General features: G+C 45.3%; 3 protein-coding genes across 3 annotated transcripts; all 3 read left to right on the forward strand.

Moving 5' to 3' along the window:
* The first annotated feature begins 272 nt into the window (after positions 1-272).
* On the forward strand, positions 273-1,311 carry LOC124684389 (ESCRT-related protein CHMP1). Its single transcript, XM_047218708.1, has one exon. The coding sequence runs from the start codon at positions 404-406 to the stop codon at positions 1,016-1,018; it is 615 nt and encodes a 204-aa protein (XP_047074664.1). The 5' UTR covers positions 273-403; the 3' UTR covers positions 1,019-1,311.
* Positions 1,312-3,672: 2,361 nt separating this feature from the next.
* Positions 3,673-6,641, forward strand: LOC124684390 (probable RNA-binding protein EIF1AD). The gene is made up of 5 exons (XM_047218709.1): positions 3,673-3,772; positions 4,847-5,177; positions 5,268-5,343; positions 5,453-5,579; positions 6,275-6,641. Exons 2-5 carry the CDS (start codon positions 5,061-5,063, stop codon positions 6,444-6,446), a joined length of 492 nt encoding a protein of 163 aa, XP_047074665.1. The 5' UTR covers positions 3,673-3,772; positions 4,847-5,060; the 3' UTR covers positions 6,447-6,641.
* Positions 6,642-22,402: 15,761 nt separating this feature from the next.
* On the forward strand, positions 22,403-23,209 carry LOC124684391 (36.4 kDa proline-rich protein-like). The gene has a single exon (XM_047218710.1). It carries the CDS (start codon positions 22,403-22,405, stop codon positions 23,207-23,209), a length of 807 nt encoding a protein of 268 aa, XP_047074666.1.
* Positions 23,210-25,803: the final 2,594 nt, after the last annotated feature.

Consider the following 25,803-nt stretch of genomic DNA (forward strand, 5'->3'; position numbering starts at 1 on the left):
ATACACGTAACATGGTTGCTCCAAGCCAGTTCTGAAACTCATGGCATATCCAAGATATGCACCACAGCCTACACCCCAAAAAAAAAATTTCGGTCTCCGCGGAAGCAAACGGAGGGCCCGTTGGAGATGCCCTACCACGGAGGCCACACGCTCACCTGGGACCCCACACGGCACGCGCTGACATCAGACCCCACACGCAGCGTCGCCAACGGCGTTACGGCGTCACGTTTACTTAGCCGTGTCAACAACTACCCAGCCCAAACCGCGTGTTGCCCGTCTCCTCCCATCCGAACCGAATCAAACCACCGCGATCTCCCACAAAATTTCCCCAACCCCTCTTCTTCTTCCCCCAAATCCCCAATCCCGATCTCCCCGCACCCACCCAAACCTCCGGCGGGCGGCCATGGGCAACCCGGAGAAGCTGATGGCGCAGATCTTCGACCTCAAGTTCACCTCCAAGTCGCTGCAGCGGCAGGCGCGCAAGTGCGAGAAGGAGGAGAAGGAGCAGAAGCTCAAGGTGAAGAAGGCCATCGAGAAGGGCAACGTCGACGGCGCGCGCATCTACGCCGAGAACGCCATCCGCAAGCGCACCGAGCACATGAACTACCTGCGCCTCGCATCCCGCCTCGACGCCGTCGTCGCGCGCCTCGACACGCAGGCCAAGATGCAGGCCATCGGAAAGTCCATGGGCAACATCGTCAAGTCCCTCGACTCCTCCCTCGCCACCGGCAACCTCCAGAAGATGTCCGAGACCATGGACAGCTTCGAGCGCCAGTTCGTCAACATGGAGGTCCAGGCAGAGTTCATGGAGGGCGCCATGGCCGGCTCCACCTCGCTATCCACGCCCGAGACCGAGGTCAACAGCCTCATGCAGCAGGTTGCCGATGACTATGGCCTCGAGGTCTCCGTCGGCCTCCCGCAGGCCGCAGCGCACGCCATACCTGCCGCAAAGGATAAGGAGAAGGTCGACGAGGACGACCTCACGCGCCGCCTCGCCGAGCTCAAGGCACGCGGCTAATAAGAGAGTCTCACTACTACTTCATTCGATCAGGTGATGATTTGGAAAAACCATATAGACCTAGCGAGCTTGCCCAATAAACGGATGATAACATATTTCTTTCTCTGTTCTCATAATGTTCTACTGCATGATAACTATGTCGTGTAACTGTAATGCCATAACAAGCCTTTTGACTTAGCATCTTATTAGCTGACAACTTCAGCAAACAACATGGTGCTTCCATCTTAGTTTTACACCGCTAACAACAGTAAGAACAGAGGTTAGCTAGCATTGCATACTATCTGTAACACGAAGCTTCTAAGCCTTCCGAGTTAGCATGATTGGTATGATAAGTACATATAGTCAATCATAACAAAAAAGATCTTTATGGTTGCTTAGGAAAAATAAATTAGCTAGTTCAGATGTAAAACCGTCACCGTTAGACAGGCTTATAAAGCTGATACACCCCATATGATCCTACTGCTTTTGACAGGATTAAAGGAGAAACTTAAAAAGGAAAGATAATCAACCTCCTGTGCAGATGTCTAGTTGTCAGCGTCGTTCATTCGAATAACATTTCTTCTGTTTGAAAGATTATAGTCATCTGTTCCATATTATGAGACGTTTTGGCAACCTATTTAGTTTGTCAAAACATCTACCCTCAAAAAAGGGAAGTTTGCCAAAACTTTTTAGAACATGAAACTGAAGGAGCATATGATACGCAATTTAGGATGCGGTCTTCTGCCATTTAGTGTTATGGTACCACACATGTATGCAATTTAGGATGTATCTAGTATTCAATAAGTTCAGTTTTAGAAGATATAATGAACGACCTAATTCTGGGAATTACTTCTGAAGACGCAAATATTGTTGGTATCCGAAAGGTATTGGCCTATATATCTTCAGTTTGTAGCACCACTTGTTACATTACACCGGTATACATGATTTTCACTTGATATATGCCAAAACAAGTTTGCAGCCATCCGATATGATCTATTTATAACCATGACTAGTATATTCTCTGCTTGTTAGTTGGCACTTGTATGGAAACATTCTTGGTGTTTCATCACTGATATTACTATCATTTATGCTATCATGTGTCTGCCCATGGTACTTGTTCATTTAATACTGTGTCATGGAGAGTCCAAGTAATTGTTGGTGCATATGTCAAATGGCCCTAAATGATCACTTCCTATGTTTGTTGTTTTCTTTTGGTTAGTTGCTATTCCTGTGACTGGATTTGTTTGTTATAGTATAGCAAGAAATATGTGAAAGGCTCAAAGCTCCCATATCCATCTCTTCACCCTATTCTGGTGATGAGCGACATCGCATCACCTGAGTCAAGGGATGCATCAATCAGGCCTAAATGGCCTCTACCGAACTGCACATGAAATCTAGGATTCTGAGTCTTAGAGATTGTCATTCAATCCATCACTCAGCTTTGTAGCTTGCTACATGTCAGGATGGTACTCAATCTGTTCATGATTGCCTGTCACCTGGATGAGTTCTAAGATTGACGGTTTTTAGATCTCGAAGCTTCTAATTAGCTGTAAATGTCACAAGATACATCACCTGGATGAAACATGAATGCCTGTGAAATTATGTTGTTGTATTTATTAGGAAAGTATGCTAAAAATATGATTGCTGACTTGGTGGGATATCTCATCCTGTTGGTACAATGTTCCATATTTTCAGTCCTATGCTCTGCAGAGGTCGTCAAAGTTTACTGTTTGCTAAATGAGTACATATTGATTATCATTGTTGATCTCCATAAATGTTGATCAGTAGCATACGGAAATTGCAGCCATTGAACAAATGCATTGTACCGTTTGAGACAGTATCTGGGGTGCCTGGTTTTCAGTGAACAATTTTCTACTTGTGTGAACTAACATCTATTATCACTGTCTTGCAGATATGACCTGTGTGGTGCCCCTCGATTCGCCACCCTTAGCCGTCAGGGGATTGCTCATGTCTGATAGTTCCGTAAATACTGTTACGCCGAGGCACCTTGTTTGGGATCTCTATGCGGAATCGATTTAAACACTGCAGTGTGTAATATTATGGGTCTTGACAATAAGTGTGCTTGTGAACATCTTGGTGCTAATGTCTCTTCAAATGCCCGTTGTTGATGTATATGAACAGGAGCGCTGGAGTATGCTTTCTTTTGCGTCTGCTTGTCTTACGTCAATTCACCTGCTTACATACTGTCACATAATCGCCGTAAACAACTGTCCTTATCGGACGTGATCTCTTGATTCCTGATTGGAAGCTATGTTTCCTGAGGAGCAGATACACTTCCAAAGTACCTTCCCTTTTTGAGCAAATAGATCGGTAGTACTTGGTAACTACAGCTTTCCCTCGAAGTTAGTAGCAGGTACCTAAAAACCCAGTGCAATCGCAACATATGTTGACAGGCAAACAAAAGTTACTTATTTCCTTGGCCAAGAAAATATATTCTTGACGAGAGAAGGAAAAAGTGGTTTTTTTTAGGGAAGAAGGAAAAAAGTGATGGTACGCTGTCTTTTTGATCGAGGAGCACGGTACCAACCATGGGCTTTTGTGGCTTTCTTCATCCATTTGGGCCGTGAGTGCTAGCTACCTTCGTTCGCCGCCAATCTTGCCCCGCCTACTACTCACTCCGCCGCCGGCCCGGTCGCCGCTCCGCCTCCGCCGTCGGAAGACCGTGGTCGCCACCTGGAGCTTCGGCCGACGACTGCGCTGCCGTTCCTCCTCCGCCCGACGGCCTCGAGCTCCGCCTCCGACGACTGTCCTGAGGTGCTGCCTGTAATAAAACTCTTCCCATGGATTTCCCCATCTCTTTCTTTTTTCCCCTGGAATTCTTTCACCTTTCTCTCGTGATTGCAATTGGAATTCTACTTTGCATAGCTCGGTACTACTAGATGAATAAGCCAGCTTAGTAGTACTACTACTCGATGTTCTTCATTAGCCTGATTGATACTCTAGCACTTGTTGATCAATGGTTGCAGGATTTGTTTAGAGGAAAAGAAAAAAAATCTATCGACTCTACCAGATGTAGAGATGATATTAATGTACTACTATTATTGACTGTGTTGAGAAGCCTGTTTAATGGGTGCAGTTTTTGTATGTTTTACTGTTGTTTGTGCTTTGCTCCGGGAAGGATGATTGTTTTTATTTGGAACCAACATGAAGAAATGCAGACAACAGTTTTACTTCCTAATTCCCCGCAATAACAAGAAAACACTTGTATTTCCTAGATCCAATTTGTGTCCACTGCAATTTTTGGTGAATATGCGCCCAACTCATTCATATTTTTTGCTATTGCTAATTAAGTTGGTGCTTTAAAGATTGAGGCATGGAAGAAGAAAGGTAGTAGTAGTAGTACAGTAGTAAGATGCTTAGGAGACCCAATGAGTATCTTTTTTCAGTCTCCTTCTTTCCAGGACAAATTAGATTGGAACTTACTACAAGTGAAAAAACACAAGACTCTTGCTTCAGGTCTTGAAAAAAGTTCCCTTTGTTCTTGATTTGCTATGCCACAGTTCTCAGCCATCCCTTAATTTGTTTGCCGAGGACATTAAGTATTGCTAAAAATGTGAGCCCATGTTCCTTGACGGATAGCGCTTCTTATACAGGAGGAGACGGTTTTGCTCCTACTGATGGCAATACTATGGGCGTACTACAAATGGTCATTGCTGCAAGTTTAGTAGCTTGGCTAGTTATTGTTATTCTAATTTCGTAACCACCAAGACATTTCCTTTATTTTGGCATATACTTAAATATACATTGACACATTTTTTGTTTATGATTTTACTCTTCATGGTTTTCTTCATTCATTTCTCTACCATTTTCGGTGACTAAAATAAACAGTTTTTAGGAGCTTGCCCCGCTGGATTCCATAAACCAACTTCTGTATAAGCTTAAGGCCAAAATAAGTGGCCCTAGTACCTCCACAGAGGATACTCTGCAGCAAACCGACGACGCCGCGTCATCTTCGGCTCTACCATACAGGATCACCTGCTGCCCGTAACTGGATTCCTTCTTCTCACCGCGTAGTGTGTGGCGCCAAGGAGGTGTCAGCGGGATGAAGGCCGGGAGGAAGAACCTGCAGAGAGCGTGCCAGGATGGCTCTGCCATCACGGTCGCGGAGGGCGACAGCATCATGCAGGTTGTCACACTGCGTGGCTCCAACCTCATCGAGGTACACACCCTTCTCCAGCCCCCCACCTTTCTTTACGTTGCTTCATGTGCCGCAGAAATTTCTCACTATGCCGCCATGCTCTGGTGTTAGGTCATGGATGGCAAGGGCGTCAAATCTCTGGCCTTGTTCCCGGCTAAGTTCCAGAAGAGCTTTTGGATCAAGAACGGTGAGTAATTTAGTGATGGCATGGCTTTGGATGTCATTAGTTCGTCATGGTGAACTGGATCTTGCCTCTAGCATGTGATAGTTTGCTTATGTGAGCTCTGAATTTGCAGGGAGTTTTGTGGTTGTGGATGCTAGTGGGAGGGAGGAGGCTCTTGAATCAGGGAGCAAGATAGGGTGTGTCGTGTCGCAAGTCCTCTTTCATGATCAAGTTCGCGCACTTGAGAAATCCGGCGAATGGTGAGTTGTGGGTCCTTCTTGAACTCAGGTCTGTTGTAGGATAAGTTTGTACTGGGGACTAATGACCAGTAGCTCCAGGATGGATAGGTGCTTCCTTTTTGCACGTATTTACGCCGCAATGTGACTATCGGTGCTGCATGTGGCATCTCTATTCATTCTTTTCATTCGTCATCTTTTTCTAATATATGAATGGAAGATTCACACCTCACATGTGTTTGACCTTCTAACTGCTCCGTAACTTTGGGGTAAAATTCACTTGCCACAAGAAAGAATCACCAGTGTAGTTGGTTGTGTAAAAAATTCTAAATGGCTTACATCATCGTCTGCTCCATCAAGTAAAAAGTAACTGTAAGAATCCATACAAATAGTACACACTGAATAATGAGTTAACAGTTGCTGCAATGGTTGTTTGTCGCAAATCTATTCTGTTGAGAGGCCCAAGATGTTCAATAGTTTTGAGTACTGTACCATTTCTACACAAATGAAAACTGCTGTTTTCTTGCCAGAAGTTATAAAAAAAATACTCCCTTGCAATATTTGACAAAGAAATCATCTACTCCTTCCGATTAATTGACTCAATTTTTCCTAGATATAGATGTATCTAGTCAACAAACACGTCTAGGTACAACAACTTGAAATCGATAGTTGGAGTCTTTGTAATTGCAAGTCCTGAAGTGATTTTTTTTTTATCCCAGGCCAGCTATCTTCAAGTCAACTCCCAATGGCTGGGCGACAGGGACAGCATCTCAGGTTGAGGAAGAGCCAGGTTCCGACGAAGATGATGATCTGCCACCACTTGAGGCGAACATGAACAGATATAGTCCGTTTGATGTGCTTTCTGGTTCAGAAAGTGGTTCCGGTTCTTAACCGGTAGGCATAGGACTATGCCAGGCTTCCAACCCTCTCTGTTCTTCAGCTTGATGTACTTTCTGGTTCAGAATGTGGTTTCAGTTCCTAGACCGGTAGGCATAGGATGGTGTGATTACTCGGACAGCTCAGTTGTATAGCTGATGTATCGATACTGAAGTTGGGGCACAACATGAATAATATCGCTTGCATTCTCGGCTCTGTTCCAATTGTGCCTGTGATAACTGATAAGAATTACATTGAGCCGTGTCTGACCCGGTCAGTTTAGCAAATAAGTTATTTTGTTCTGTTGATGAAGCTGTGGTGACTAACTTCGGATTTAGGACTACTAACCTCATGATATGGTGAGCCAGCTCAAACCAAATATGAACTACAAAAGGAGTTCCTGGTTCTAAAAAACAAGAGAAGCTAATAAAAAGAACACTTCAGATTAAAAAGCCAAGTGAATTCAGAAGTGCAACATGTAGGAAAATATAAACTGTTAAAACGGAATATGAACTACGTTGACTAAAAAAACTGAAATAGTATGACAGAAAACGAAGTTAAAGAGGAAAAAAAAATGGTGGTTCCCTGGAGTGGGATGCGAGGCCCAAGTGGCCAGGGGGTGCAGCGGCCCGTTATCCTTCCACCGTTGGAAGCGGGCAGTTGTCGCTGCTCTATCAAGCCAGCCTCACGCTGTGCCTGCCAACATCATGGGCCGTGAAACCCAGCTTTCGCTAAAGCCTCAGGCGGTCCACTACGCAACTTGGAACAGGCGGGCCAGCAGTAGCACACCCGCGGGGCCAGGCCCACATCGCCACAACAGAGTCCCAACCACCGTACGCCCACGCCATCCCCGGTCCCCCCGAGACGCGCTCGGGGACTCCGGACGAAGCGAAAGCGCGCGAAACGCCGAGAATTCTCTCCCGCACTTTCGCTTCGGCTTCGCCGCAGAGGTGGACCCGGCCGGTTAGCGGCACACGCATCGTCTTCCGCGCGCTGTAAAGGCTGCCGCCGGTCAGCTCGTCGCGGACGCGTAGCATCCACGTGAGTCCGATGACGAGTTGTACAAGCCCTCGCCGCGCAACGGCGGCTGGGAAATTGGCCCTCCCCACGCCATTTTTACGTCCAATCCGGACGAAATTTACCCCGGATTTCGGGCGTGGAGAGGCCAAACGAGTGGAGATGTTCTTACTACTGGTGGAGAAGGGTATTTAAGCTGGTTGTTTGTTTGACCGCTTAGTGAGGTGGGACTAAAACTGAGGCGCTGTGCACACCGTGCAGTGATGGAATGGTGGGAAACGTGGCTGTCTAGATGGGCTTTGTCGTTTGGGGATAATAAACAAGGCCGTATGAAATTTTTGCTTGGGCTGCTACTCATGCTTCCGTGGTGAATATTGTTCGCCAAAGTGACAAGTGCGGCCCCTTTAGAAAAAAAGATAGATCAATAGAAGTGAAGTATGCTTTAAAACCTGGTGCTAACATAACGGAGATTTCTTTTTGGTAGGATACTATATCCTGGTGGATGGGAATAGAATAGAATTTCCTTGTCAAGCATATGCTTAAATTCAAATATTAGTGATAGAAAAACTGCATAAATGTTTTTGAGAGGTATGAGTCATCACGTAATTCTTTTTTGCTTCTTCGAGAAGGAATCAAAGCCTCTTGGTCTCTACAAAACTCCTCGAGCCCGCACAAATTTTTTATAAACATAATGTCTATCATTAAAGACCAAGAACATTGAATTGCACAAAATAAAATGGAGGTCATCACGTGGAAAATGATGGCCTCGAAAGTGTTCTTTTTTCGGCAATCTACCACCAACCTATTGCCAATTACCAATTCCACTATAGAAACAACGATTCGACACAAAGTATGAAAATGTCAACACAGAGCTTTTGAAAAGTGATCATCACTCCTATGTCGATGTTGTGTCAAAACTAACTAGACAAATCTAATATGAAATTATCATCCATGGTGCGACACTTTGAGCAAGCGGCTTCATCAAGATCATGATGCATACAAATCAATGCCGCCTCATATATAGGCAAGGGATGAAGTTTCAACCCGGAGAAAGCACACTTGTTGTAAAAGTTCGTTGATGATGTTACCATCAAACCTCTCTACCTTCCCGCGCTTGCCATTGTGGCTACTGAAACAATTAGCACATTACGACCGATGTCACCGATAGCGTCGAAGGACCGTAGGAGAACACGCCGGAATGGAGAGGCGCTGACATCGGACCGTGACCTGGTCTGAAGCACTAGTAATTTCCCCACTAAATACAAAACAGAGAATACATGTAGCTCAATCGGAGATGTAAGCGACCTTCATTTGCAACAAGAATGTTTTTTTTTGAACTGTGCTAATTAACATTTTTACTATTAGAGCTCGTTTGTCAACCATCATTTTATTTGGAAGAAATGAAATGACATTGGATATCATTTCATTTGGCAAATCCACAAAAATGACACGGTGCGGAAGTGAATCAAAGTTAAGGATGAGATGAAAACCATGAAATTCCCTAACCGATTCCGTGGCAGCCAAATAAGTTTTTCTTAGAAGCACATTTTTTTTATTTGGTTCCAGTCCCAAATGATGGGAGACCAAAGTTAATGTACCTGTTAGTTCCGAAGTATTTGAATCAACCATGTGTCTGTACTCCCGTGCGCTCAGACTCCCAAAGGAAAAAAAGGCGGGGGTGTCGCTGGGGCACACCCGTATTTGACTTGTTTTGGGGCATCTCTGTTTGGCGCCCAATGCCAGTGGATCAAGTGGCAATGCACAAGGCGACACAATGGCACCCCTGCCGACGCGGCGAAACAAAAGTTTTGCATCGTGGATTGTACCGTAGAATTACTGGGAGATCGACCGACCGAGGCAAATGGCGGGCAGGTGCGTGACAAGTGACAACTGACAAGAACGCGCCTCACATGGTGTTCGAGATGGAGCTACAGATATGTACTGATCATGTACTGATCGGGGTATCTCGTGGACTAGACATGCCAAGAACGCACGGGGAGCACTGCACTGCACCGCCCGAATAATATACACAGTTCTGAACTCTCCATATAAATATCACTTCGGTCGATCGCCAAGGTATGCACAGTGAGCTCAAGAAGCGACAGCGTGGCGTGTGTGGTGCTATATGGTGGCAAGGTATGTTGGATTGGGAAGTCCGAAGTCATGGAGTTGTGGTCGTCCCTAGAGGCGTCTTGTGATGGCTGTGCCATGGACCTGCTGCTCCGAGTATCGATGCTTCACCATGCTTTTTTGGCTGGAGGCAATGCTGGGCGAGGCCTTATGTCATGGCGGTTTGAAGTTGGAGTCACCTTCTCATCTAGCTATAGTCACTTGGTAGGACGGTTGTGCCTGTGTTGGGTGTGTCCCTCCTGCGAAGGTTGTACCACTAATGTCTTCTTCCTGTTATCGAAAATATTTTTTTTCTAAATTTCATCAAATTATAGAAAAGAGTAACCAACATATACAACAACAAATCCGTATATTATGAAACAACATTTTAAAACGTGATCTACTGATACTAGTTTAGTGTAATAAATGCCGCAAACATTTTCTTATAAAAAGTTGGTCATTTCTTATTAGGCCAGGAGTATATTTATATGTAGGGCATCTCCAACGGCTCGACACAAACGAACCAAAAGTGTTCGTTTGCGTTCGTGGTCAACGGCCACCATGGATGTAAACTGATCGATGTGTCTGCCCAACCCACCTTGCGATTGGAGAGAGTCATGAATCGTCGTCCTTCGCGGACGCATCACTGACCATCTGCTTGAGGCGCCATCAGTGGACACGCTTCGGCTTCAGCACCAGTACTGGTGGATGGCTGGGGTTTTGCGCCACCATCAATGGCACATGCTTGGAAAGCAGCGCATGCATCCATAGAGGTCGCCCTGTCCCTTTTTAAGGGCAACGACTTTAACGATGTGGACCTGCGGTGGCGGCAACGCGGGTGGGCTCGGGAGGAGCCGGTGGCGCGCGGGGGGGGGGGGGGGGCTACGGCGGCTGTGGACAAGCTCGAGCGATGGCAGCGGTGACGCATACGAGACCGTCGTTTGGCTAGATCTAGGGCTCGAGGCGGTTGTGGCGCAAGGGTTCCGAACTGAATATTTAGCACGCGCTGATTTTGTACGTGCTAGGAAAGCACCATAGTCGAGCCGCTGTTGCGAGTATATGTAGCACATGGCACCGCGGTGGGTGTTTGCTGCAAAAAAAGTTCCTAGCGGTACTTTTTTCTAGGATGCGCATGACTCATCTACACCCGGTAGCCCAATGGTTGGGGTCGCAGTGACGCACCCTAACGATTAGAGTTCGATTCCTGTCAGGGACGAATTTCAGAATTGTCACTCTAAGTCCCGCTTCTACTTTATCAAAAAAGTGTCTAGTTCTTCTCAGATACGGTTTCATCTTTAATTATTATCGCTAGAGCTAGAGATGCTGCTCTCAAGTAATTTAAACGAAACCGCCGTCCGTGTCCATTGTCCAATCGGAGAAAGCACAAGTGCGTAGCCACCCCCTCCACGAGAAACCGCGGCCATAGATTTAGGCATTTAGCAGCTCGAGAGAACAATTTGTGACAAAACGACGAGGAGGGATAGTGTAGTCATCTTTGGAATAGGATAGGATGTGGCTGCCTGCAGCTCGACGGGTCACGGAGTCGCGTAAGGCTACCTACGCGCGTGCCCCACATGGATCACGGACCGATCAATCCGACTGCACACCACATCTCACTTGGTGCAAAGCATTTGCATGCACATGCTTATCTTTTTTTCGATATGGGAGCATAGCCCCGGCCTCTGCATCAATCGATGCACACAGCCCTTTCATTTATTTAAAAGATGTTCAAAGTGCGTACTCATTACAATCATGCCGTATCTAAAGTCGAGACAAGAACCAACCAAACAAAGATGAAAAGTATACAAAAACTATCCATCTTCAATTCTTCTAATATGCCGCCATCCAGTAGCCTGGAAATAACAGTCCCGAGTGACCGTCGCAAGATGGTTGCATCCAGTAGCCATAATATCCCGCTGGTCCTCCGAAAGTAGGTATGCCCATACCTGTATCCAATGCACCGCACGAAGAATAACCTGCAAAAAATGGGTTCCCTTCTGTTTATTAAACACAATATCATTTCTACTAGTCCATATCGACCAACAAATTGCAGAAACACCAATACGAATACGTTCTTTATCTTTCTTAGGTACTCCATTCAACCAATTACCGAACATATTAGTAATGTTGGATGGAGGAGGTATGTTATAAGAAAAGAAAACCATGCTCCAAATTAGTTTTGCAAACGGGCAGAAAATAAACAGATGATCAATGTTCTCATTCTCATCACAGAAGCAACATTTTTGACAACCTGTCCACTTTCTCTTTAGCAAATTATCCTTAGTTAACAGCACCTTATTACTAAGGAACCACATAAATTTTTTAATCTTTAGCGGAATTTTGATCTTCCAAAGGTATTTGCGCAAAAATCTAGTATGTCCATTCATAAGATCCAAGTACATAGATTTAACTGAGAACACACCCGACTCTGTTAAGTTCCAAATAAACTTATCATTTTCATTAGTAAGATGCACATACATTAAACGCTCGCATAGATGCAGCCACCGATTCCACTTATGTTCATTTACAGATCTCCTAAAACCAATGTTAATAGGCACTTGCCTCAGAACCGTAGATACCAACACATTTTTTCTTTGGACAATATTATACAGAGATGGATATTATTGCGCTAACGGCACATCACCCAACCATATATCTTCCCAAAACCGAATCCTCGACCCATCTCCTACCTTGAATTTGCCCCTCTTAAAAAACTCAGTCTTAACCCGCATTAATCCCTTCCAAAATGGGTGATGAGGGATCACCTCGCCAATGCCTACGTATTGTAGACTTGGGTTTCGGGAGAGAGCGACGATGGAGATTTCGGGAGCGATATTAGGCACACGACGTACCCAGCTTCGGGTCCCCTCGGTGGAGGATCCCTACGTGCTGCTAGCAATCCAGTATATGAGCATAATATGTTTACATGGTGCCGCCATAGGCGGAGCTATGTTGTCTATATTCTGTCTATCTGTTGACCTCCTTCTTTCGGGTGCCCTGGCTAGCTTTATATATGCAACCAGCCTAGGGTTTTACAAGAGTCCTAGTCGACTACTTCTTCGGGTTGCCTTGTTGGGCCTTCTCCATATTTGGTCTTCTCCATATTGGGCCGAGCCAGGTATACTAATAATGGGTATTCGAAGGGTATGCCCATGTCAGTAGCCCTCGAGTTTATAGGGAAGTCGAAGACTTGCGTAGAAACTCCAAGCATAACCATCTCCGAAGTTGAAGAAATACAAGGCGAGGTCCACGTCGTAGATCATGTGTAGTGTAGATGATGTCGACGATTCTTGAAATTATCGGGTGCGCGGTAGCGCTCCCGATGGGAGTAGCCCCCGAGTCTATGGGCAAGTGCTTGCACTTGGGCATAGATTCAAGTTGTACTACTCGATGAAGAATTTGACTGTACTTCTGGGCGCAGCCCCTTTTTTATCGACTCCTGTTAGAGGACTTAATGAAATCCAGCACTCCCGATGGGAGTAGGCTCCACTCGAGTCGTAGAATCGAGTTGAGTCTACAAACCTTGATTGCCGTAGATGCTGTCGAAGTTATTTTCTATCGGGTGCACGACCAGCGCTCCCGATGGGAGTAGCCCCCGAGGCTACAGCCAAGTGTTTGCACTTGGGTGTAGGCTCAACTTGCTTGTAAATGACTCCACAATTTTTCCTCTTTCTTGTATCTTATCGGGAGGGTGAACAATACTCTCGATAAGAGTAGCCCCCGAGCCTATGAACAGGTGCTTGCACCTAGGCATAGGCTCAAGTTGTACTACTCGATAAACAACTTGGCGCAGCCCCTCTTTTTATCGACTTCAAGCCGTTGCTATTTTTATTTGACATCCATATCTATATTGTACAGGGATAATGGTAATTGGGGCTAGTTCATCTGACGGATCAGGTACTAGTTAACTGCTCTAGTGGCAATCCGCAAAAACCTACTTCAAGATCACGTCCCTGGACATGATCCCGGATACCGGTGTTAACTCGACAGGTGCCGCTTAAGGTCTTACCATTCTGTCGAGTCCCCGTCATGTTTTATCGGGTACCTAACGCGTCCGTTAGGATTTTTCTTCGTATCTATTGATACGGATAAAAGTAGCAAACCGACGTCAGAGACGGTGCCACGCCGCTCAGAACGGATCCGGGGTCTTACCTTCGCAGAGTTTTGCGGCATTCAGAGATTATTCGCGACTTTTGGCGCTCTGAGAATATATTGTCGAGTGCCTTGTTCGGCTGATGCAATGACCCATTTTGCGGGTTCTTCTATATTTTTCTCGGGCGTGATGAGATAGCCCAATATATTGGGTTCTTCTATATTGTCGGCAGGCACATCGTCGATACTCTTGCTCGGAACAAATGACGAGTCAATGGACCCGAAGATTTGTCTATCCTCTTCTCTTTCCCTTATTTTTTTTTGGTTCCTCCTTGATGATAATTTCGTCGAGTTCCTCCTTCAGGAAAATTTCTTCGGGTCCTCTTTGAGGACAATTCTTCGGGTCCTCCTTGAAGATAATTCTTCGGGTCCTCCTTGAGGACAATTTCGTCGGGACCTGTCCTTGAGGACAATTTCGTCGGGACCTGTCCTTTCTTGAAGACAATTTCGTCGAGTTCTCCCCGTAGACAATTTCGTCGAGTTCTCTCTTATATACTTTAAATTTTGCTTTCTCCTGCACAAATAAACAAACTTTTTCTATCTTTTCCTTGACTCTCTTTTTCGCATGCGGTGTTAGATGCTCAGATTCGATGATATGTAAAGCGAATATATGCCGCGCAACCCCCGAGCGTCGGGTGCGGCGAAAGTAAATGATAATCAACTTTATGTGAAATAAAGGAACACTTAACTTATTGGGCACGACGGAGTCGATGCGCGATGAGGTCTTCGAGTGCAACGAAAAAGTCGAGCCGAAGTAGAAACCACCGAATTAACGAAAGATAAATGCCGCCAAATTGTTTGATGAAGAAATAGCCGAGCCCCCTAACGCTGCTGGGGTGATGTCATGATTGTTGCTTAGACGCCGTGTCACAGTTGTTACTCGGGGCGAAGTTGTTGTCGAGCCCCCGAGTATTATCCGTGTCGCCGAAAGAAGGCCATTAAGGATGAAATACTGAAGATGAAGTTCGAGAGGAAGTACTTGAGATGAATCCATATCAAAGATTACACCATCAAATATGAATCATATATTGAAGATGAATCCACCGATATCATAGAGGATGAATCCATTGATCTGAAGAATCCAGTAATAACCATAAAAAGATGAATCCGTTGATATCATAGAGGATGAATCCATTGACCCGAAGAAAATAGTTCCAGTAATAATTATAGAGGATAAATCCATGTAACCCGGAAATACGTCAGGTAGTATTATATTAGAAGAAACCATGATAACCCGAACAAAACCAGTCCAGTAAGCCGAAGAAAAATAAATCCACCAAGCCGAATAAGAAAAATCCACTTAAACCGAAGAAATTAAATTCATTAAGCCGAAGAAAATAATTCTATTGAACCGGAGAAGATAATTCCACTGAGCCGGAGAAGATAATTCCACTAAGCCGGAGAAGATAATTCCACTGAGCCGGAGAAGATAATTCCACTAAGCCGGAGAAAAGAAATTCACCAAGTAACCGAGTATATTTGCAGTAACGAAGTAATGAAACAACCCCCAGTGTTGGATGAATTTGCTCTAATGATGTAATAGTGCAGCCCCCGAGTATTCGGGTGTGGCGAAAATAAATAATAATTGACTTCTTTGAAGAGGAACACTTAGCTTTTCTATCGGCTGCGGCGGCGCCTGACCGGAAGTGGTCGATGTAGTCACGCGGCGCCTGGTCGGAAGTAGTCGCTGAAGTGGACGCAATTGATGTAGTGGATCCGCGGCGGGTTAACACCCAAGTGCGTTAAGTCCACGATGTCGAGTCCGCAACAGTTGAGCCCCCGAGCATGGCAGGTGCATGATGTCGAGTGCGCAACAGTGGGCGCGTGATGGCGAACGTGGCCGACACAGCAATGTAATCAAAGCTTATGTATGATCTGCAATAGTATTACAGCGCAAAAATTCTACTTGCAAGTAACAACACAAGCTAAAAAAAAATTGACCAAAATATTTTTACAAATAGTAATTAGTTGGAAATATAGCACCTGATAATTCTTGTGTCGAATGAAATTGGAGCGGCAACTTACGACACAAACACGTTTGTCGGGTCTGATCGGAACAGATGTGCGGCGGATGGAATTGAAGCGGCATACAGCTCCACTTTGTCTCGTACAAGCTCCAAAAACTTTTTTCGTTGCTCATGGTCGTTTCAGTCAAATAAGCATGCATAATTGATGTACATATACGTGTGATTAGAACCAAATACGTCAATGAATACAATAATCAAAGAGAGATTGAGTAAAAAAGGGAAGAACCAATTTTGCCAGGTGATATCACGCAGATCCAGCGGTCAGTTCCGTGAACAAGACGAAGTAGGCAGGTTTGGTTTTGGCAGCCAGGTGACTAACGAGCCGAAACAATTCATAATGAGCAGTGTCCGGATCTCGACGACCGGCGGCGACGCAGATCGCACTAACTTTTCCGACTCGATGAAGATTCGTCGGAACCAATCGCACCGCGCGGCTGATCCGATGTGATCCGATGTTGTTGATGGCAAGGGATCCCGCCCGGATAACGAAATCCAACCGCCGCGATTCCCCACAGACGGCGCCAATTGACGCGGGATCACCTCGCCAATGCCTGCGTATTGTAGACTTGGGTTTTGGGAGAGAGCGACGATGAAGATTCCGGGAGCGAGATTAGGCACATGACGTACCCAGCTTCGGGTCCCCTCGGTGGAGGATCCCTACGTGCTGCTAGCAATCCAGTATATGAGCATAATATGTTTATATGGTGCCGCCATAGGCGGAGTTATGTTGTCTATATTCTGTCTATCTGTTGACCTCCTTCTTTCGGGTGCCCTGGCTAGCTTTATATATGCAACCAGCCTAGGGTTTTACAAGAGTCCTAGTCGACTACTTCTTCGGGTTGCCTTGTTGGGCCTTCTCCATATTTGGTCTTCTCCATATTGGGCCGAGCCAGGTATACTAATAATGGGTATCCGAAGGGTATGCCCATGTCAATGGGGAATCAGTGGGTTTCTCCTCAACCTGGGCTAAAGTCTTATGCTTGAGATACTTATTGTGTAGCAATTGTTGCCACACTCCTTCCTCAGTTAATAATTTGAAAAGCCATTTACTTAGCAAACATTTATTTTTCAGTTCAAGGACTTCAATACCTAAACCCCCTTGATCATTAGGTCTACAAATTATATTCCAACGAGACAATCTATATTTCTTCTTATGCTCATCTGATTGCCAAAAGAAGCGAGACCGATAAAAATCAAGTCTCTTTCTTACTCCTACTGGAATATCCAAAAAAGATAGCATAAACATGGGTAAACTAGTAAGAACCGCGTTGATAAGGGTAAGTCGATCTCCATACGAAAGCAACTTTCCCCTCCAACAACCTAACTTTGCGGCAAATCTATTTTCAACTGGGTTCCATTCCAAATTACGGAGCACACGGTGGTGAACTGGGATTCCCAGATATCTAATCGGCAGAGAACCAGATGCACACCCAAATATTTCTTTATATTGGTGTTCCATTTCTGATGCTTTACCAAAATAGAATAGTTCGCTCTTATGGAAATTTATCTTTAGCCCTGATAGCTGCTCAAAGATGCATAATATAAGTTTCATATTAACCGCTTTAAGTAAGTCATGCTCCATAAAAATAATAGTATCATCTGCATACTGCAAAACCGAACCCCCCCCCCCTCAACCAAATGGGGAATAAGACCACCCACTTGACCGGCTTCCTTAGCCCACATAATTAAAATAGCTAACATATCAGCTATGATATTAAATAGAATCGGAGATAGTGGGTCTCCCTGTCTCGGATCCTTTTTTGTTTGAAAATTATGACCAACATCATCATTAACCTTAATCCCAACACTCCCCCCTTGCACAAAGTTTTTAATTCGATCACACCAAACTCGGGTTAAAACCCTTCATCCGCAAAACTTGTTGAAGGAAAGGCCATTTCACCTTGTCATATGCCTTCTCGAAGTCAATTTTAAATAAAACCCCATCTAACTTTTTACGATGTAATTCATGGATTGTCTCATGCAAAACAACAACCCCTTCCAAGATATGTCTACCAGGCATAAAGGCCGCCTGGGTAGGTTTTACTATTTTGTGAGCCACTACCGAAACCCGATTGGTGGAGACTTTAGTGAAAATTTTGAAACTAACATTAAGCAAACATATAGGCCTGTATTGTTGAATTTGCACCGCATTTTCTTTTTTAGGTAATAAAGTAATAATCCCAAAATTTAACTTGAACAATGGGAAACCACCAGCCTGAAAGTTACTAAACATAGCCATCAGGTCCTTTTTAATGACATCCCAAAATCTTTGATAAAATTCTGCAGGAAACCCATCTGGCCCCGGCGATTTGTTGTTTTCCATTTGAGATATGGCTTCAAACACTTCTGCCTCGGTGAAATCCGCAGTTAAGAGGGCATTCTCCTCTTCAGAAATTTGCGGAATATCATCAGTACGAGTTTCCATCATTTCGAAATTATTATCTTCAGGAGGTCCAAAAAGTTTCTTATAGTATTCAGTGATGTATACTTTCAAATTATCATCACCCACAATAGTCCCTTCTTCTTGTTCTAATTGGAATATTTTTTTCTTCCTATGTTTGCCATTTGCAATCAAATGAAAGTATTTTGTATTGTTTCCTCCCTCTTGTATATGTTTAACTTTGGCCCTTTGTGCCCATTTGATCTCTTCTTCTCGACGAAGCTTATTCAATTGATCATTTGCATTTTTTAAATCCAATCTCTCCCTCTCAGTTAGAGGGCAAGATTCAGCTTGAATATCCAAGAAGTCTATTAAATTTAACAACCGTTCCTTCTCTTTCTTATATTTTCCACTTATATTTTTTGCCCATCCCCTCAAAAATCTCCTCAAATGTCTAATCTAGATCTCATTTTTCTTTATCCAATATCCATGTGTACTGCAATGCCGTGTACGGTGTACCTATACGTACATACGGATGCAGAACCAGCGGGCAGCGGCTCCACGTGCTTGTAGTGCGGGCTGATGCAATGTACGTGACCTAGATCTGACACAAAGAAGCTGCAAGAAAATTGACACGTCTTGGGTAACGTGAAAAGTTGACCGTGCAACCTTTTCCTGATTTAAATCATTCAAGAAGGGTTGCAATATTACCGCAAAAAAAGAGTTGGAATATTTTAAACACGCTAATGCCACAGAAATACTAAGTGCACGCACCAAGCTGTAACTTTCCGCACCGTCCTGTAAAATTTCATCCAATGATGCATACAACATTTTAAACATGCGCATGCAACAAAAATATCGGTCATCTAATCAATGAAACTCGGTATGAAACATTTTTTAGAAATGAAACAACATTTTGCAGCATTGTTTTGGAGAATCTGTCATCGGTCGTGGTTAATCTGGGTGAGTCCATGCAAGGACGAGGGCCACACTGTTGCACATACTCTTTTGTCGTGGGAGCAACACTCCCGTGCAAATGAAATAATGGTGAAGTAGGAGCCCAGTTTATCTAGGAACATTTAGGGATCACCTTTTGGAACTTTATTTACTCATGTTTTCTTGAACTAAAAGATTCTTTTTCTGCAATTTACTAGGAAAAAAAGTAGAGACGCAATAGTTTACATTTTTTTTTCTATTGCTCATGTTTCTTTGATGAGCAATAGTTGATCTTTTTTCTTTTGTTGTCAAATGAGAGACTAGTTTAGAATTTACCATCACATTTTTTTTGGCTATCATTGGATAAGTAGTAGAAACTCTTGTCAAAATAGTATAAATCATTGTAGGAGACTTAGTTTACATTAGTTCATATTTTATTGATTTTTCCTGTTTTTGTTGCAGAAGTACTAACATATGGAGAAAAGTTTGAAGAGATGATACAATTTAGGAGAGATACCGTCCACTTTCATGTGTTTTAACCACTAGGGATATTTATTCATTCATCATTGTTTCCTACATCTACTCCCTCCACTCAAACAAGGGGAATAATGGGAAAAGCCCCTCGAATCTGAGGGCTCCGCAACTATTCTCACTAATTGTTGAAAATATACGCCACACTTATATGGACGGGTCGAACACCTTTATACACATGCGGAAGAAGTTTTTGTAGCCACAAAACTCAATCAAGTTGCGCAACACATAAAAAAGAACATACTATCGTCGAATTACATTTATACTAAATATTTATTCTTTTTTATGACCCTTTGTGTCAGAATCTTAGATTCTCATTGATGTAAATATCAATGGACACTAATTTTTTGTATATTAAATGTGACAACATTAACCACATAATTATTTTTGAATATTAAAATCTAAAGATTAATGTTGCACAAGTCAAATATCTTTCTTAACAATACACACATACTAGTATAACTCTATTTTCTCATGGAAATTATGTTATTATTTTCTAATTTAGATCCTGACTAATATCGTAAACAAATAAATCTCAATAGAGAAACAAATATGTCGAAACATCACATCCATCCGTATAATAATGTGTGTGTGCTAAATGCGCTATAGTTTATTTATACATGCTTATGGTTATTTTAGTACTTACCAATATCTTGATAGACGGTTCTACAATGCATGAGTCTTGCCTTAACTTTGTATTAACATGTGTTTGTGTAAGTTTGTATTAACTACTAGAACATTTTTTTTGTATAAGGTGTCCTAATTTATATTCATATGTGTGATTGTCTTGCCGTAAACATAATAACATCTACATTAGTAAAAAAATGTTAGATCAAGGTATAATTAGGAGAAAACAAAGTAATTTCATTATCCTCCATCCATCCCATGAAACATGCCTTAACTTTGTCTAAATTTAAGTGTATCCGGACAAATTGTTTACCGTCTAGATACATCCAAATTAAGACAAAGTTAAGACATGTTTCATGTGACGGAGGGGGTACAACTGACTATCGGTTTCTCATTCCTCGTCCGAAGAGGTCATGAAAGAGGTCCAAAAGAATTTTAGAACTCATGTACTTGCCTTTTGGACCATTTCTTTGAATCAAGTTGAACAACTTCACCAATTTTTAATTTACAATCATCAAATTGTAAATCTCGATTGGACACTTTCAATTAATTGCACATAATTCAGATTAATTTGTATTTTTGAAACCAACTTAAGCAAATATGGAACAATTTTGTAGTTACTATGTAGATTATAAACATAACTGATGAGTAGATCATGAACATGGTTTGGGTGATGATTGGGCAACTTAAGAAGTTAAGAATAGGATAGCACTTATATCTTGTTTCCTGTTAATAACACTTCGTGCTTGTTCCCACCTGGGCAAGGCAAAGGCCGGTCTACATCGGCGGCGGAGATGTTTTATCATCCTCTAGCTTGGGTGGGTGGGCGCATGGAGCATCCTCCATGCAAGGGTGTCGTGCGACTGTCGGGTGCCACAGCATGCCGGTGCTTGGGCATGTACTGCATAGTCGTGACGGGTGGCAGGGTGGTGGTGGTCTGTCCGGCGGTGTTGGTGTGTTTGGGCAGTGCAGGCTGTGGGGTGGTGGGGTGGAGGGTGAAAAGCGAGGGCTGTGGTCAGCTGCCTCTGCAGTAGCTGGTGGAGGAGGCTCCGAGGTGGTGGGTGTCCGGCCGACCTTTGCGGAGGACGGAAGGGAGGATTGACAGTTGGCTGATCTGCGTGGAGGCCGGTGGCACGCAGCGCTGCTGTGTGCTTGCTGTGGGCTAGATCTGGGCCGGGCGGGGGTGGATCTACCTACAACGGCGAAATAATGTCTTCCGGGTGGATCTGGCCACTAAGAGGCGGTGATGGTGGCTCAATGTCTGTGGCTGCGTGGCATGCTGGTGGTGGCGAGACCCCATCTTTGCGGTGGGACGATGCGGGTTGGCAGGCGATGGTGAGATGGAGGCGGCAGCTACGACGAGCTTGTAGGCTAGATCCAGGCCAGGGGGCCTAGAATTGGTGTTGCCGGACGAGCCTTGTTGGGCCCGGCTTTGCATGCAGTTCTGCATGTTGTGGCCATCGACCTGCGGCTAATGTGCCCTATCACTTCAATGTATGGAACTTGTGGGCGGCTTTTAGGCCACTGATCTACGGGGGGTGGTGTCGGTGGTTGTGGGGGTTCCGGAGAAATCCTTGACTGTTCGTCTGGCACCGACGCGGCGGCGCCTAAAGGTGTCACCATTCCTTGTTGAAGGGCGTCGAGGGTACCCTGCTCCACTCCATCCGAAAACCCTAAGTCTAGTTCGCTGGTCCGGGCAGTAGCGTCGTGTTCAGGTCGCATCCCTTCTTAAAGGTGCTCCCTTGGTACTTGGTGATCTAGGATGCTTGCAATGTGGTGGGGCAACTTCGAAGGGCGCTCGCAGTTGTGGGGCACCATCGTTTCGTCGATCTGCAATTGGCTTCATTTGTATCTTTGTTTTCGGTTGGGCATATTTATGTTGTTGCCCGAACACTTTTTCTTTGTTTGAACTCGACGGGTATTTGCTTTATTTATAAAGTGGGGCAGAAGCTTTTTTCAAGGTGAAAGAAGCATCAACGGATTACCAGAGTACGTCAATTCCAGTACTAATTAAGTCAGTCGTGCACTCATGCACATAGCGAAAAACCCTAGCTAGCAGAGCTCTGCCCTAGAGGTCACGGACCTCCATTGCAAGCACCTAGCTCTATATAAAACCACACCACACACAAACCCTAGAAGCACACATCCTTCATCCAACTCGTGCATTCAGCCACACACCCAGACCAGCAGCGATGGAGGCGAGCACGAAGAAGCTCGGTCCACTGCTCCTCACCCTTTTCCTCCTCATCTCCACCGCCTTCGCCGCCACCGTCGACTGCGACTGCGACAAGCCCAAGCACCCCAAGCCCTCCCACCCAGCACCCAGCACCAGGCCCTCCTACCCCAAGCCCCCCACCAAGGGCCCCAAGCCGGCGCCCAAGGGTCCCACCCACCCGCGGCCGGCGCCCAAGGTCCCCGTCCACCCGCCGATCGTCGGCCCTCCCAAGGGCCACGTCCCTCGCCCTCCCGTCTACGTCCCGCCAAAGGGGCCCGTCACTGCTCCTCCCGTCATCGTCGGCCCACCCGTCGTCTACCCCACGCCGCCGGTCACCCACCCCACGCCGCCGGTCACCGCTCCTCCAGTCACCTACCCTGCGCCGCCGGTCACCGCTCCTCCAGTCACCTACCCCACGCCGCCGCCCGTCACCGCTCCTCCGGTCACCGCTCCACCGGTCACGTACCCGTCGCCGCCGGTGGACACGCCGTGCCCGCCGCCTCCCCCGGCGACCCCAGCATCGCAGACGTGCCCGGTGGACTCCCTGAAGATCGGGGCGTGCGTGGACCTGCTGGGCGGGCTGGTGCACGTGGGCCTCGGCGACCCGGTGGTGAACAAGTGCTGCCCGCTGCTGGAGGGGCTGGTGGAGCTGGAGGCGGCGGTGTGCCTCTGCACCACCATCCGGCTCAAGCTCCTCAACATCAACCTCGTCCTCCCGCTCGCGCTCCAGCTGCTGCTCACCTGCGGCAAGACGCCTCCCCCCGGCTACACCTGCTCCATCTGAGCACGCATGGAGGTCATCGATCGACGGACATGAGAGGATGTCGTCGTCTTCGTCCTTGCATATCATTACTCTATTAGATTGCTAGCGATCGAGTAAGAAGAACATATCGATCAACTAAGGTTGGATCGATGGGTGCGCATGTGCTTGTTTTCGTAGTGGTTTTTGGTGTTTTCGCAGGTCTGTGTGATTGTGTGACCTTGTGGTTTGAATTAATAATCGGTGCGTACTGATTAATTAATTGTTTGGTCAGATTTGAGTGATAACAAATTGATTAAGCAAAACACTAGTACGATTGCATATCTCGAAATAATTCACAGAGCTGTTTCCGAGTGACTAGTTTGCAATTGGACAGAGATCTTGAGAATGTACATCCATGCATGCATGGTTTGGTCAGTGGTCAGTGCATGCACAATCAAACTAAAATATCTAATGTCGGTGTGTCGATTCTGATTGAATGATCTTGTAGTTGCAATGATCCGAGTGAGATCTAGCTGGTCACGCACGTACGGACGGACGACTGCGAGTCTGCGCGCGAGAACAATTTGGCGACATCCTCTGCAGTGGAGCGCAATGATAGGTGCAAAAGTGCAGGGAAAGCATGTGTCCTTTTGGCGCCATGTCACCCGTGAAACGAGAGTACCCAGCTAGCACTGCATTATTCTACTGTACGTGAGCTCGTCTGATGTGGCATGTGACTTCGCATGCGTCCACGACTTGCTGCATGTCCTCTTCTGCATGCATGTGTCAGCTAGCTCCACCTTGCGAGTACGTTTTAAATCACTTTTTCTACAAAAAGAATATTAATATCACAAAGATATATACCAATTACATTTTTGCATGTACAACAAGAAAATATACTACAGACATTACAGATGCATACAACCGTACTAAAAAACGAAGAAACACCCTAATCTTGTAGATGCAACACAAACCACAACAAATACAACCCTGGTAATCCGCGCTCTAAAAACAAGGCTATTGCCAGGAACAACTAAATAAGGCAAGACCTTGGATTTTCTAGAAACTGGAAGAAAGCGACAATATATAACATGCCTCTCTTAATGGGCCTGCTGGTATCTTCCTGTACGTACATGTAGCCATTTTCGGACCAATGGACTTGCCCAGCGTATGTCCACCAGCCCACTGCACCAGTCCATATGTAGAGATGTGTAGGAGTCTCTTGGGGCATTTTATAATTTGCCATTATAAAATGCGCCAGCAAGGCACGCAGCTCAGAAGACCCCGGACCGGACCAAATCAGCACCCTACCCGACGATCTGCTCCTCCTCATCCTCGCCTGCCTCCGCTGCGTTGTCACCGCCGCACGCACCGGTATCCTCTACCGCTGGTGGCACAACCTATGGACGCCCCTCTCCACGCTCATCTCCCTTGTCGAAGTGTATCTAGACACCGCTAGTGTCACCTCGCTGCTGCGTGCCGCCGCACGGCTTGATCCCGAGGAACTCGTGTTCGCCATCGACAACAAGGTAAAAGGCAGCCACGTCGATGTGCCCTATTTCCACCGTGTCGCCTCAATCGTGCTAAAATCAAACACCTTCATCACCCCTTTCCGCATGCCAGTTGGTGTCAAATTTGCCGCTCTCGACACACTATCCTTCTCATGCTCTATCACTGGCCTCGACAACCGAATCTCCCGGTGCCCGCGCCTCCGCGTCCTCCGGCTCACGGTGTCCACCAAAAATAACTTGGTGATTGTCCACTCCACCTCACTGCAAGAGCTATCCGTGGACTCCATAGGTCGCACAGAGCGCTTCGACATTGTTGCCCCCGTGCTTAGGCAATATACTGTACGTGTCATTAGCCCCTACGCTGGAATCAACGTCTCCATGTTGGCACCAACTTTGGAGATGATCTCGTGGTACTGATGTTACGTCGATGCTAGCGTGCCTATTGGGTCTGGTCATTGGAGACTAATAGAGCTGATGTTGAAAAAGACGGCAGCAAGACAAGGACAACTCCCTTCATTACGCATTCATGCCGACATTGTGCGTGTCTTCTCATGCTCAATTTTACTATGACTCTTGACTAAATTAATTAAACTGCATAAATGATATTTTATCGTGTTAAATTTGTTTTCTAGTGCTCGTCTCCTTTCCCTGGTCAGCTGGCCAACTTCAAGCGGGAGATTAAGAAGCATAGCATATGGTTGTGTTGTTCTCAGATTTGGAGCTGCATCTAACGACAGGTGGACATGTTTTTGGAGCATTCGTGTTTCACCTCATTGGGATGAATCGGATCCGTAGGACCGTGCGGAGGGTTAAGGTTATCCTAGGAGGTTCAAAGGTAATTCACCGTTTTTACTATACATACATGCATGTATGATTACTATTTTTGCTAATAATAATATACTGTGTAGTAATTAACATAGCTTTGGTTTTAGGTCAAAGAAGAATGCCCAATGAATTATCTTTGTCATCCTAGAGACTGGAAAGTTCAAACTATCACATTGATTGCTCTTGAAGAAGTGGAAATTGATGGTTTCAAAGGAGTGGATCATGAGGTTGATTTCTTGAAATTGGTGTGTAAGTCTGCGCCAATGCTTAAAAGAGTGATTGTAAAGCTTTCACATGAGC

The sequence above is a fragment of the Lolium rigidum genome, chromosome 1 (genome assembly GCF_022539505.1).
Source record: "Lolium rigidum isolate FL_2022 chromosome 1, APGP_CSIRO_Lrig_0.1, whole genome shotgun sequence".
Lineage (NCBI taxonomy): Eukaryota > Viridiplantae > Streptophyta > Magnoliopsida > Poales > Poaceae > Lolium > Lolium rigidum.

Bases quoted from the DNA above. Each gene is read 5' to 3' on its own strand.
- LOC124684389 (XM_047218708.1), top strand. From the start codon at position 404: ATGGGCAACCCGGAGAAGCTGATGGCGCAGATCTTCGACCTCAAGTTC.
- LOC124684391 (XM_047218710.1), top strand. From the start codon at position 22,403: ATGGAGGCGAGCACGAAGAAGCTCGGTCCACTGCTCCTCACCCTTTTC.
- LOC124684390 (XM_047218709.1), top strand. From the start codon at position 5,061: ATGAAGGCCGGGAGGAAGAACCTGCAGAGAGCGTGCCAGGATGGCTCT. The intron at 5,344-5,452 runs GTGAGTAATTTA...CTGAATTTGCAG, and splicing joins GAGCTTTTGGATCAAGAACG to GGAGTTTTGTGGTTGTGGAT. The intron at 5,580-6,274 runs GTGAGTTGTGGG...TTTTTATCCCAG, and splicing joins CTTGAGAAATCCGGCGAATG to GCCAGCTATCTTCAAGTCAA.